Source organism: Elgaria multicarinata, chromosome 19 (assembly GCF_023053635.1).
Source record: "Elgaria multicarinata webbii isolate HBS135686 ecotype San Diego chromosome 19, rElgMul1.1.pri, whole genome shotgun sequence".
Taxonomy (NCBI): domain Eukaryota; kingdom Metazoa; phylum Chordata; class Lepidosauria; order Squamata; family Anguidae; genus Elgaria; species Elgaria multicarinata.
The window spans coordinates 887,400-899,752 of record NC_086189.1 but is presented as its reverse complement, the minus strand read 5'-3'; the positions used below and the strand labels follow the sequence as shown (position 1 = coordinate 899,752).

Sequence of the window (12,353 nt, the reverse complement as noted above, 5' to 3'; positions counted from 1 at the left end):
GCTGATATACCAACTACGCCCTTATCTGGACAGAGATAGCCTAGCTACAGTGATCCATGCTCTGATAACCTCTCGCTTGGGTTATATCTGGGGCTGCCTTTGAAAATGGTCCGGAAGCTTCAGCTGGTACAAAACAGGGCAGCCCGTTTACTAACAGGGACTGGCCAGCAAGATCACATTACGCCAGTCCTTTTCCAGCTTCATTGGCTGCCAGTCCAGGTCCGGGCCCGATTCAAAGTGCTGGTATTGACATTTAAAGCCCTAAACGGTTTGGGGCCAGGTTATTTGAAGGAACGCCTCCTCCCATATGTACCTGCCCGGACCTTAAGATCATCTACAGGAGCCCTTCTTCGTGAGCCCCTGCCAAAGGAAGTGAGGCAGGTGGCTACTAGAAAGAGGGCTTTCTCCGCTGTGGCACCCCGGTTGTGGAATGAGCTCCCCAGAGAGGTCCGCCTGGCGCCTACACTGTACTGCTTTCATCGCCAGCTGAAGGCCTTTTTATTCTCTCAATATTTTAATACTTAATTTTAACCTAAATTTAAATCTTACTGTTTTAACTCTGTATTTTAATCTTATATCAATTTTGCTGTGTGGTTTTATCCTGGTTGTGCTTTTTACACTGTATTTTGTAATTGTGCTTTTAACCTGTTGGTTGTTTTATTGTGGTTTTAATTCTTGTGAACCGCCCCAAGAGCTTCAGCTATTGGGCGGTATAAAAATGTAATAAAATAAATAAATAAATAAATAAGCGGCTGCAGAGGCCGGAGGAAGCAACCGCCTGCCCCGATCTGTGTGGGCCCAGGCTTTAGTCGGCAGTGGGTGGGTGCGCGTCCTACTCTTGAGCAGCCAGGGCATGGGCAGAGGTTGCCTTCCCCTTGCTCTGCTCCGTGATCAGGCCGCTGGCTCAGGCCGAGGCTTGGCTGCCCCTGCTGCATTGGGATGGCGTGCTGTGTCCCAAACATCCGCCCTCTCCCGACTGATCCATTTTCTACTCCCGACACCTCCTTGGCCATCCAGCTGATGGGGAACAAGAGAAGAATCTGCTATGCAGCTCCCTGAGCAGGAGTCACAGGAGGCCACAACAAGGTCAGCCGTGAGTCTGCCTGGAAGGAGACCAGCGGCACCACAAATCTAGCGGTGGCGGCGGCGGCAGCGCCTGCTTCCCAGCCTCCTTCCTTGCGTCATTCTGGAGTTTGCTCACATGGAAGACCTTTCACGACAAGACTGGCCCATCGTGAAGCTGCGAGAAAACTTGTGGCCCGGGAGACGGCACCTTTGCCAAACCGTGGAGGTCTCTCGTATATAAACCCGACATTTATAGCCCACGATACTCATTTCGATATTACCCTGGCCAGCCTCATCGTTTGCAACCTGCTCAGTGGTGCGGAGGCCATTGTCCTCCCTGTGAATCTTTCCAGCAAGTGATCACTGACCAGGACATTCGGAGCCTGGTGTCTGAAGCATTTGTACCTGGCATTTGCAAAGGAAGCTACATCCGGAGTGGGGGTCTTTTAACACGCAGGAAAAAAGCGGCTGAAGGGGCCTCTCACCCTTTCTACCTTCATGGCATGGTTCTGCAGGATCGCGTTGAGCACCTCTTCGGCGGCCTTCAGCTGCTCTGCGTTGGAGTCCCTCAGGCTATCCAGAACAGAGAGCAGCAGGTTGGTCAGCTGGGCGGAGAAGGCCTGGTCGCCACAATGCTGCAAAGAGAGAGGCGGTTTGGCCAAGCCAGGCCCCGCTGGCCTGTAGCTCAGTGGCCGACGGCCAGTCCCCAGCAGCATCTCCAGGGAAGAGGATCTGGGGGGTGGCTGAGGAGGAGGCCCCTTCTCTGCCCTAGAGCCCAGGGAGACCCTGCTGCCCCGCAGAGCAGGCCAGACCCGGCAAGGTGGGCACGCCGTCTGCCCGAGTACAGAGGCTGCTCCTCAGCTGCCCTGTGGAGGAGCTGTGGCGTTCCAGGAACGCAGCCATCACGCGACGGCCGAGGCAGGCATCCTAGAGATCCCCTCGCCAGGCTCTGCCGCTGCCATTCCAAACTTCCCCCAGTGCTAGGAGAGGGGCCGTTCTACAGAGATACGCCTGCAACGCATGGGGCAGAGGCCCGCAGCTGCAGGGCTCCTCCGCCCTGAGGCCACCTGGGCGGAACTGGCTGCTCCAGGCTGGGAAATTCCCTGGGGAATGAATTCTGCTTGCTCATCTGCCTCTCTCCCAGCACTGCTGGGCCACATGCTCCTGTGTTGCTCTGGGTGCAAGCCCCCCGACGTGTTGCCCACGTGGCTTTGGCGCCACTGCTGCAGCTTCCGCTCCACCATGGCAGCCTGTGGGCCGGTTTGCAGGGGCTGGCTGGTGTGGCAGGCAGGCAGGGCACGCAGCCCTCTCCACTACCTTCAGGAAGCAGCTCTGGAGTCCTGCCCAACATCTTCCCTGTCGGTTGGTTGATGGTAGGGCTGCCTCTCTGCTGCCACCATGGTGCCCTCCTGATGTCACAGATGAAGGGAAGTGTGTGTGCGTGCGTGCGAGTCCAATCCCCCCTGTGTCGTGCAGGTCCCCCCTCCCCTGCAGAGACCCATAGGTCTTTGCCCCACGCTACCACTCACAGCTGGGGGACTTGCTGAGGGAGGGGACCCCTGGAAAGGGATGCTGAAGGCACTTATTCCCTGATTTATTTGCTGTTTTATTTGTATATTTTGTACAGCACCAAGTACATTGTTGGTGCTATATAAATAAATAAATAAATAAATAAATAATGATGATGTCAGAACTGTCCCACCCCAGCCCAAACACGCAAGTGTGCTCCCCACCCTGCCAGGGGTGGAATGAGGCCACGAGGCCAGAGCTGAGCCCACTGAGGGTCAGCATTTTGCAACTCTGCCTATCTGCAAGGCAGCCACAGTACCATTGCCATCTGCCAGCTGCTGTCCAGCACCACGAGGGAGCACCACTCCTCTTCCTGGGCCTTGAAGCTCCTCTGCAACGGCCACTTCCTCCTCTTCTGCTTGCTCTTCTTCAGCCCTGAGGCAAAAACAGAGCAGCTGCTAGACCCCAGTGGGCATCAACAGTGGTGGGGGAGGAAGGGGGCCTTGTTCCACCACCGTAGCAGCAGCAGCAGCAGCAGCAGCAGCAGCAGCAGCAGAGAGCTGTGCACAGCACCAGGACCTCTGTAGGACCGTGACAAGGTGGCCGGGCCTGAAGCGGGGTGGTGAGGGATCTGTGGGCCGTCAGGGGAAGCCTATGGACACCAGTCGCTGGGGGACATGGTTGGGAGGGTCTGTTGCGCCGTGTGCTGCTTGCGGAGGATTCCTGGTCGTCAGCTGGTCAGCTGCTGTGTGCCCAGAGCGCTGGATGAAATGGACCCTTGGTCTGACCCAGCCTCAGGGCTCTTCTGATGTTCTTAGGGGACGCTGATGGCTGGCCGGCGAGGGGCCAGGAGCAGAAGGACCGGAAGAGGAGGCCAGAGACGGGAAGGGCGGAGCAGGAGGAGGCAAAGGAGAGGGAGGGCTTGTAAAGGAGGCAGCAGGGAGGGGGGCGTGGGAAGCGGCAGAGGGGAGAGCGGAGGCCTCATCCCAGCAAGAGCAGGGCAGGACGGGGGCCTCTGGAGAGGTAGGAGGAGAGGACCAGACTCAGCGAGACGCCACGGCTGGAGCGGAGTAGGGTGGAGGGCTCGAGGAAGGCCTGCAAGGAGGATTTTGCAGAAATACACAAGTGGGTTGGGTGGGCGGGAGGCAACCTGGGCAGGGCAGGGCCAGGATCCTCAGCAGCGGAGAGCTGAGTTGGTTTCAAGGACACCTATTTCTAATAGGCATTCAAATAAAATTTACAGGTGAAGCAGATTAGGCAGACCTTTCAAATTTGCACCATCTTACCCCTGCTTCTCAATTAGGAAATTCTATAATCAAATGCTTCCAAGAGTATTCCGGAAATAAAAATGAGATCCCAATGCCTCATGCAACACAGCTTGGCCTTCTGACCCCTAAGCAGAGTTTGATCATGAGCACCCTTTACTGATAAGAAAGGAATCCAGATCAAGAGGTGCAGATGTTCCATTTATAGTTACGACTTTCACTTAGCAGTGTTAAAGAGGGCCCCATAATACAAGTAGCTACATAATGAGGCCAGGTGGGTCATCAGACAAGTAGCCGAAAACCTTATCCCAGATCATATCTATCTATCTATCTATCTATCTATCTATCTATCTATCTATCTATCTATCAATACAGTAGTGTAAGGCTTCTTACTTGAGCTCTACCACACAAAACTTGCTCATTTTTGTTTTAAAGTGAAGCTTGAGCAGTGTAGACATGCAGAAAATTTTGATACTTTGAAAAAGTTCAAAGCTTGAGCTTTAATAGTAGTTAACTTTCTCCACACCAAACAGGCAGGGTAGCCACTCTGCCAGTGGGATGATGGACAGCCCTGCTCAGTCAATGAGTGTGGCATTAAGGCGGGCCCTGGGTCCAGCCAAGCAGTTAGGAGATTACGGTCATACTGCCTGGTCTGCAGTTCCCAGGTTCCTCGTTTTTGCCCTTTTTGAAGATAGGGACAATGTTATCCCTCCTCCAGTCATCCGGCACTTTATTTATTTATTTATTTATTACATTTTTATACCGCCCAATAGCCGAAGCTCTCTGGGCGGTTCACAAAAATCAGCCATCTTCCATGACTTCGTAAAGATCATAGACAGTGGTTCTGAGAGTTCTTTCACTAGCTCCTTCATTACTCTAGGATGTAGTTCATTGGGCCCTGATTAGGTGTTCCTTGACCATTTGTTTATCAATCTCAAACTGCAATCCTGCCCCTTCAGCTTGTACTTCACTTTTTCCAGGCCAGGGTCATAGACCTCCTTTTGGGAAAAGACTGAGCCAAAGTAGGAATTGAGCACTCAATTTGCCATCCTCACTGAGTAGCTGAACCACCATTTCTTTCCTGTCTTTTACTATGCATGTATCTGAAGAAAGCTTTTTTGTTGATTTTAGCATCCCTCGCTAATCTCAGCTCATTCTCAGCTTTAGCCTTCCTGATGCCAATCCAACACTTCTGTGCTACCTGTCTGTACTCTTCTTTTGTAGCCTGGCCTTCCTTCCACTTCCTCTATGTGTCCTTTTTTGTTTTCATGTCATCTCTAAGCTTTTTGTGGAGCCAAAACTCCCACCCATCGTGGACTCCTTTTCTCATTAGGGTCACTTATAATAGTTACGAGTTTATTAAAATCACATTTCCTAAAATCTAGAGTACGTGTATGGCTACACTAAGCTTTTGTTTCCTTTAAAATCAAGAACTTAAGTATGCTGTGGTCACTTTCCCCCAGAGTTCCCCTAACTGCCACTCTATCCACTTAAGTCCTCCCTATTAGTCAATATCAAGTCAGATAGACAATCCTCTAGTTCCTTCCTCCACTTTCTGTTGGAGAAAATTATCAGCCACGCACATCAGGAATTTCTTGCAGGAGCCACTTTTGGCAGAATTTGTCTTCCAACAGATATCAAGGTAATTGAAGTCCCCCATCACTATACATCAGACTTCTTTGAAACACTGGCAATTTGTTTCTCAAAAGTTTCATCCTCCTGTTCTCCTTGATTGGGTGGTCAGCGGTAGACTGCATCATGTTCTTTTTATTACTTGCCCCATTAATCTTAATCCAGATGCTCTCAATGGGGCTCCCAGGCTCAGCTGCCTGTATTTCTGTGCAGCGATAGGTATTTTTCAACATATAGTGCAACTCACCTCCCTTTCTATTTTTTCTGTTCTTTTTGAACAAGTTATATTCCTCAATTGCTACATTCCAGTCATGGGTGTCATCCCACCAAGTTTCAGTTATACCTATCAAGTCGTATTTGCCTTCATGTATTTGCCTTCATGTATAAGTTCAAGTTCTGTTTGTTTTCCATACTCTGGGCATTAGTATATAGCCACTGAGATTGTGCATCAGTCAAAGGGCTATGTATAGGGAAATAAATCATAGAAACACAGAATAGTAGAGTTGGAAGGGGCCTATAAGACTATCAAATCCAACCCCCCGCTCAGTGCAGGAATCCACCCTAAAGCATCCCTGACTGATGGCTGTCCAGCTGCCTCTTGACTGCCTCTAGTGTGGGAGAGCCCATGACCTCTCTAGGTCATTGGTTCCATTGCCGTACTGCTCTAACAGTCAGGACGTTTTTCTTGATGTCTAGCCAGAATGTGACCAATGCATTGTAAACTGCCCTGGGATAAATATTTTGAAGGGTGGTATATAAATGCCTTAAATGTACAAACTAAACACGTCAAAAACAGTTTTGCTTGTCTTCCCTCCCAAACTGTCCCCTCGCTCTTCATTCTTTGTTACTGTTAATAATGTCACACTTTATCCAGTGGAAGAAGCTCGTAGTCTTGGCTTCATATTTGATTCTTCACTTTCTTTCTCCTCACATATCGAGGCTGTAGCCAAGTCCTGCTGTTTTTTCCAATATAACATTGCTAGGATCCGTCCGGTCTCATCTGAATCTTCTGCTAAGACCCTTGTCCATGCTTTGGTTATCTCCCGTTTGGACTTTTGTCATCTTCTTTTGACTGGTCTTCCTTATGCTCATCTCTCCTCTTTGGTCTCTCTTCGCCATTCTGCAGCCAAGATTATTTTCTTGGCTCGTTGTTTTGACCATGTTTCTCCTTTGTTGAAATCTCTTCATTGGCTTCTGATCCCATATAGAATTCAGTATAAGTTTCTTTTGCTGACATTCAAAGCGTGTCTTGGTCTTGCACCTTCTTATCTTTCCTCTCTCATTTCACTCTACCATCCCCCTCGTACCCTCCGTTCTTCAAATGTTACGTTGCTCTCCCGCCCAAGAGTCTCTATCTCTCTTGCCCGGCTTCGCCCGTTCTCTCTGGCCGCCCCGTTTGCTTGGAATGCTCTTCCAGAGCAACTACGTACTACGAGTTCCATTGTAGGTTTTAAAACGCGTTTGAAAACTCATTTGTTTTCCATAGCTTTTGGTATTTTAGCTTGATTTACTGTTCTTATTACTATGATTATTCCCTTATTTCTGTTTTGTGAAACCCTTTCCCCTTCATATGTTTTAATGTGATTTTAGGTTGTAAGCCTCTAGGCAAGGCATCGCTGTTTTATTTGTATATTTTGTACAGCACCAAGTACATTGTTGGTGCTATATAAATACATAAATAATAATAATCCTGTGTAAATGTCTACACTGAAGTAAGTCCCACTGAGTTCCACGGAATGTACTTCCAGGTAAAGCTGTATAGGAGGGCAGCCCCAATCAATCAATCAATCAATCAATCAATCGAGTACTGGGCAATTCCTAGTTACCAGCTGTTCTCTGGGAGTGAGTTTGGCCACAGAGCAGCACCTGCATTTGCCACAGACGCTCTACCCAACCAAGCCCTCTTAGCTGTGCCGTGACACATTGCATAGCATTTTCATATATTTTGCCTGGACGTTTCTGATCCCCCAAGACCTCCCTATTAGCCATTTTCATTGTCCCTCATGATAATAACAAGTGGCCTGGATTAACCCTGGGACAAGGGGCAGGATGTCAGCGACCTCAGGGCAGACCAGGGTGCCTGCCTGCCCGCCCCTTCCCGCGCTGTGCTGAGCGATCTCCCCTGACAAAGGAGCACAGGCTGCTGAATTCTCGCCTCCTGGGCCTTACCCTTCCGGCGCAACAAGATCTCATAGAGGCAGCTGACTCCTTGCACTGCAAAAGCACTAATGCGCTGCACCGGATCATTGCACAGAGCTATCAGAACAGCAGTCAGGTGGGCCAGCTTGCTGAAGTCCCGAGACAGCTGATGAAAAGAAAGGGAAAGCATTAGCTGAGCCCCACCAGGGGGTGGGTGGGTGGGTGTTCCAGCCAGCCCCCACCTAAAGAACACACGAAAAACCATGAGTGGGCAGCAGCGAGCAGGCAATAAAACACTCATCTGATGAGCCCCCAACTCTCTCCTTTGTGGCAATTGGGACACCCAGGGAGCGACTGTCACACGCTGTGGTGCCAGTCACACGCTGACTCTGGAGATGATCAGACCAGCTTGCCAGGCTGTTGTGTGGAGCAGGAGGCGCCCGCAGGTGTCCTGCCAAAGCATCCCAGGTGTGCCAACTTAGAGGAGGAACCGTTTCCCCACCACTGTCCAAAGGAGCCTCCATGAATTCAGCTGAAGCACTGGGCAAGTGTACGTGAGGGTGTCTCGCCAGGAACACCCACGTCCCCAGAGGGCAACTCATTGCCCCAGTCATGAGGAAAGTGCTCTGCTTCTCCACCCTGGCTCTTTGGGCTCTTTGGGCTACTGGACACACAGCCCAAAGCCGGCAGTCAGGCAGCCGTGCCAGACCCTCAGCATGGCAGCATGTGGGCCATTATCCTTAGGTTACACAGAAAGGAGCCACAATGCTGGTGTTACAGATGCACAACCTCATTTGGGTCTCCTGCTTCTTAAGAGCTCCTAGGCTGGGAAAGTGTCTGTGGCGTTACACCCCACAAGTCAGTTGCCAAATGTATGTCTGCAGTTTGTAAGTCTGTGGTGAGTTTAGAATGTTGGCCTGAGTGGGCGGAGTTAGGATGTCTGGGGAGGGGGAGGAGGGATATATAAGGGAAGGACGGAGGGGATTGCGGGAGACTTTTTAGGTCCTCTTAGAGTCTTTAGTGCTCTCTTTGTTTAGAGTACTTAAGTTCTGGGAAATTTGAGGTTCAGGGTAGAGAGTGGTGTCTCTGGAGTGTGGTGTGCACATAGTTGATGTATATTAATCAATACAGATAATAAAGAAAGCTCAAGAGTGATTGTGTGAGAGAAAGGAAAGCGTGTATGTGAATGAGTGAAAGGATTGAATGAAAGGTTTCAAAAAGGGTTTTAAATGTTTTATTTGAAACAAAGCTTGTGAACTTTTGAAAATAAATTTTGATTGTTTTGTTTTTAACTACCACAAAAATCCCACGTGTCTGTTTGGCATTTATCATCTGAAGTTTACACATTTAGCACCCACTCTGACAATAATTCACCTCAGCACATATAACTCACAGTGTTTTATTTGATATATTGAAATCCTTCTCCATTTAACCCCTTTCTCCACATAGTTTGGAGGAAGGGTTTTTTTATCCCTTGCCTCAGGCGTATCAAGCAGTGGGGCTTGGCTGGAGCAGGGAGTAGCTGCGGCCAGGCTTGGTGTTCAGAGCCTGTGTCGTGGCAGTGTCCCCCATTCCCACCCTGCTTGCCTTCTATGGAGAGGAGCCAGAAAGCCACATATTCCAGCAGTCTGGAGAGAGGCGGACGGGGAGCCTCCGTATTCACACATAACGCTGTTCCGATATCCAGGTGCCCTCCTACCTGGGAGCTCGCGGAGGCTCCTGGCTGGACACGGAATGCCGGGCCTGATCCAGCAGGGCAATTCCTGGGTTCCTTTGGGCAGACCATGGCTGCAGCCTGGGCGCCGCCTTGAGGAAAAGAGCCCCCCCTCTGGTCATGAGTACACTGGCCTCCCGAGCGCAACGGCTACTCACATCAAAGTGGAAACGCCCAGCTACAAATTTCAAGAGCTTCATTGCTGTCTCCACCGCTCTCTCACGCACATGATCTGATTTTGAGGTCATCCATGGTTCCATGATCTATCAAACGAAGGGCAGACACAGAGAATGTGTTCCTAACCTTGTCTGGGCCACAGGAAGATCAAGATGAGCTGAAAAACGACCCCCACGTGACTACTGACAATTGGAAGTCTCCATTGTCTCACTTGTAGGCAGGCTCAGAAGCAGCATCAACAGAAGAGCAGGTTTGGACCAGTGAGGCCAGGGTGGCGAAATTCCTGTCCCAGAGGGTTTCCAGCCAGTGTGGCCGAACAAAGGCAGCCCAGTGGGCCCGTCCGGCATTTCCCCAGCCTCCTTGCCCCTCTAAGGCCAAAGTGGAGGCTCTGGCACCAGCATCCCCCCCCCCCGTGAGGAGGGTGCAAAGGGCCATGCTGGGCGCCCTGCCCCCCCCCCCCCCGCCTACCTTCATCAGGTGCTGCAGCTCACTTGGGCGTGGGTTCTCCAGCAGCAGGTCTTGCAGCATCTCCTCAAAGCTGCTCATGGTCTGGTGGTAGAGGCCCTGAAGCACAAGGAAGCAGCAGGTGTGAGCCCCACACGTCCTGCTAGGAGGAGGGAAGGGCTGAGCCAGGGAAGGTGGACAAGATGCACCGGGTGCTGCCACAGCCCGGCCCATCCCCTGAATGGGTCTGGGTCGTCTCTGGCCCTGGACTAGCCCCCAAAGAGGTCTCCAAGGGGGTGTCTTTACAGCGCTGGGTTGGTGCTGCACCTCTTTGAAACCCTGCGCCTTCCTTCCCTGGCGTGGCGTCGGGTAATCCCAAAGCTGAGGAGGGAGCACGGGGTTCTGGGTGGCCGCCTGGGGACTGTAGCCGCCCCTGCCCTCTTCCTGGTGGAAGGCGACCAACCACAGGTCACCTTCCACCAGGCACCACCCAGCCACACCTCCGCTGCCACTCCAGAGCAAGGCAGGCCCTTCAAATGCGGAATTTAATTTCTGCACTGATTTTCATCCTGAAACTGTCATCAGAACGGACCACCACAGCAGTGAGTCTCCTGCACTGAGCAGGGGGTTGGACTCGATGGCCTTAGAGGCCCCTTCCAACTCTACTATTCTATGATTCTATGAGCGTTGGTAGGTGTGCAGCAGACAAGGGCTCACTTTGACGTCATCCACTGCCGGCTCGTTTCCGTACGTTTGCCCTTCTAGGCTGTCCAGGGGGGGAAGGCCAAACACGCTCACGAAGGAGACGCAGAGCAGCTGGGATTTCTTCTCTGCCTCCAGGAGAGGCTTCAGCTTGCTGATGGAAGAGGAACACACCCGAAGTTTAGTTGCAGCAAGAAGGGATGGAACCCTGTCAGCGCCCAAGGGATTTTGGCCTCATCCTCCGGCTCAGAGGAGCTGTCAGTCGCACAATCTCTCATGAAGGCAAAAAGGCTGCTTTGCCCAGATTCGCTACTGCCAAGGAAGTAAAGGAGGATGGCTGGGGAGGAAATGCAACGCCCCCCAGGCTGCCCCCGCTCCGGGGCAGAGCACAAGAAGGTCCCAGGTCACCTCGCTCAAGCCGGCGTACAAGACCCTATGGCAGGGGTGGGCAACAGGGGGCCGTCCAGCTGTCATTGGGCTTACCTGCCATGCCTCAGGAGCACGCCAGGGCCCTTGGAGCCTTTCTATGCCTTCCACCTTGAACTGGGCCCCCAAAGGACTGGGAGCCATTGCTCTTCTGACATATTTCTACTAAGGGTGACCCTCGAGCCTCGCTGCGAATCTCCCCTCCCGCCCGACATTTGAAATGCTGTTCCTGTCCACTACCTGAGTTCTTTCGCGATGTACATAGCATCCTGACGCACTGTGCTGGCCAGTGTGTGGACAGGTTCTCTTTCAATCAGCACCTGGGAGGTCATTACAGAGACACAGTATGAATGTTGAACAGGCGACAGCAACTCCCCTTTAGAGGTATCTAGGGATCTGACGAGAACAGGCAGGTGTTTTCACCAACAACTGAGCTGCAACCGGAAGAGCCTCCCACATGGACGATCTCTCCACCAACAGCCCAGATTCCTCTGATGTGACCCTGGCCTCCCTACTGAGGCCAAGCTCCTTCCCAACACCCCCATCTATTTATCTGCATGCGCTTGTGGGCCAGGTCAAGACCCAAGACAGCAGCCACTGGGTGGCGCATGGGATCTTGCTTTTGCGGCGTTCGCGACTGAAGAGGCTGCTGCTCCTGGCTTTTAGAGATGCTTTGCTTCTGGTGGAGTGCTCTCTCTCTCTCTCTCTCTCTCTCTCTCTCTCTCTCTCTCTCTCTCACACACACACACACACACACACACACCCTCCCTCCAATCTAAAATGAGAGTAACAAATTATAGCTGAAAATCTTGGCTTTCATTTTTGTGATTTGTAAATTAATTTAGTCATTAATTAGATTTGTATAATTTCCAACTGGCCAAAGCCCTTGGGGCAGTTCACAATCATAAAACCAAACAACAACAACAACAACAACAACAACAACAACTAAATCAACACCCACAAAAAAGCAACAAAATGCTACAATATTAAAATATTTTTTAAGAACGTTGAGGAGTCAGCAGTAAAACCAAGAATTAGAGCAACAGATTAATTATAAATAGGAAGAGGAAGGTCTTATCCTGGCACCTAAATGTACACATTGAAGGTGACAGTTGGGTCCCGCTAGGGCGGGGGGCATTCCATAGACAGAGGGCCTAGGAGTGGGCCTACAAACCCCTCCCCAGTGCTGTTCACAGGTCATGACAGCTCAGGGTGGCTTCATTGACCTGCAGGAGCTGTCCACGACATGCCCAGGACCTGAGGGCACCCTTTTTGCACAG

General features: G+C 51.3%; 1 protein-coding gene across 1 annotated transcript in view; it reads right to left on the bottom strand.

The window, feature by feature from the left end:
* The window catches only part of LOC134411230 (maestro heat-like repeat family member 5), a 126,730-nt gene that overhangs the window by 24,688 nt on the left and 89,689 nt on the right, over window positions 1-12,353 (bottom strand). The window contains exons 16-22 of the mRNA XM_063144944.1: window positions 11,314-11,393; window positions 10,663-10,801; window positions 9,970-10,065; window positions 9,483-9,587; window positions 7,641-7,776; window positions 2,894-3,009; window positions 1,551-1,700 (exon numbers count right to left, since the gene is read on the bottom strand). Coding sequence (XP_063001014.1) covers window positions 1,551-1,700; window positions 2,894-3,009; window positions 7,641-7,776; window positions 9,483-9,587; window positions 9,970-10,065; window positions 10,663-10,801; window positions 11,314-11,393 — 822 coding nt within the window. The remainder of the gene's footprint in view (window positions 1-1,550; window positions 1,701-2,893; window positions 3,010-7,640; window positions 7,777-9,482; window positions 9,588-9,969; window positions 10,066-10,662; window positions 10,802-11,313; window positions 11,394-12,353) is intronic.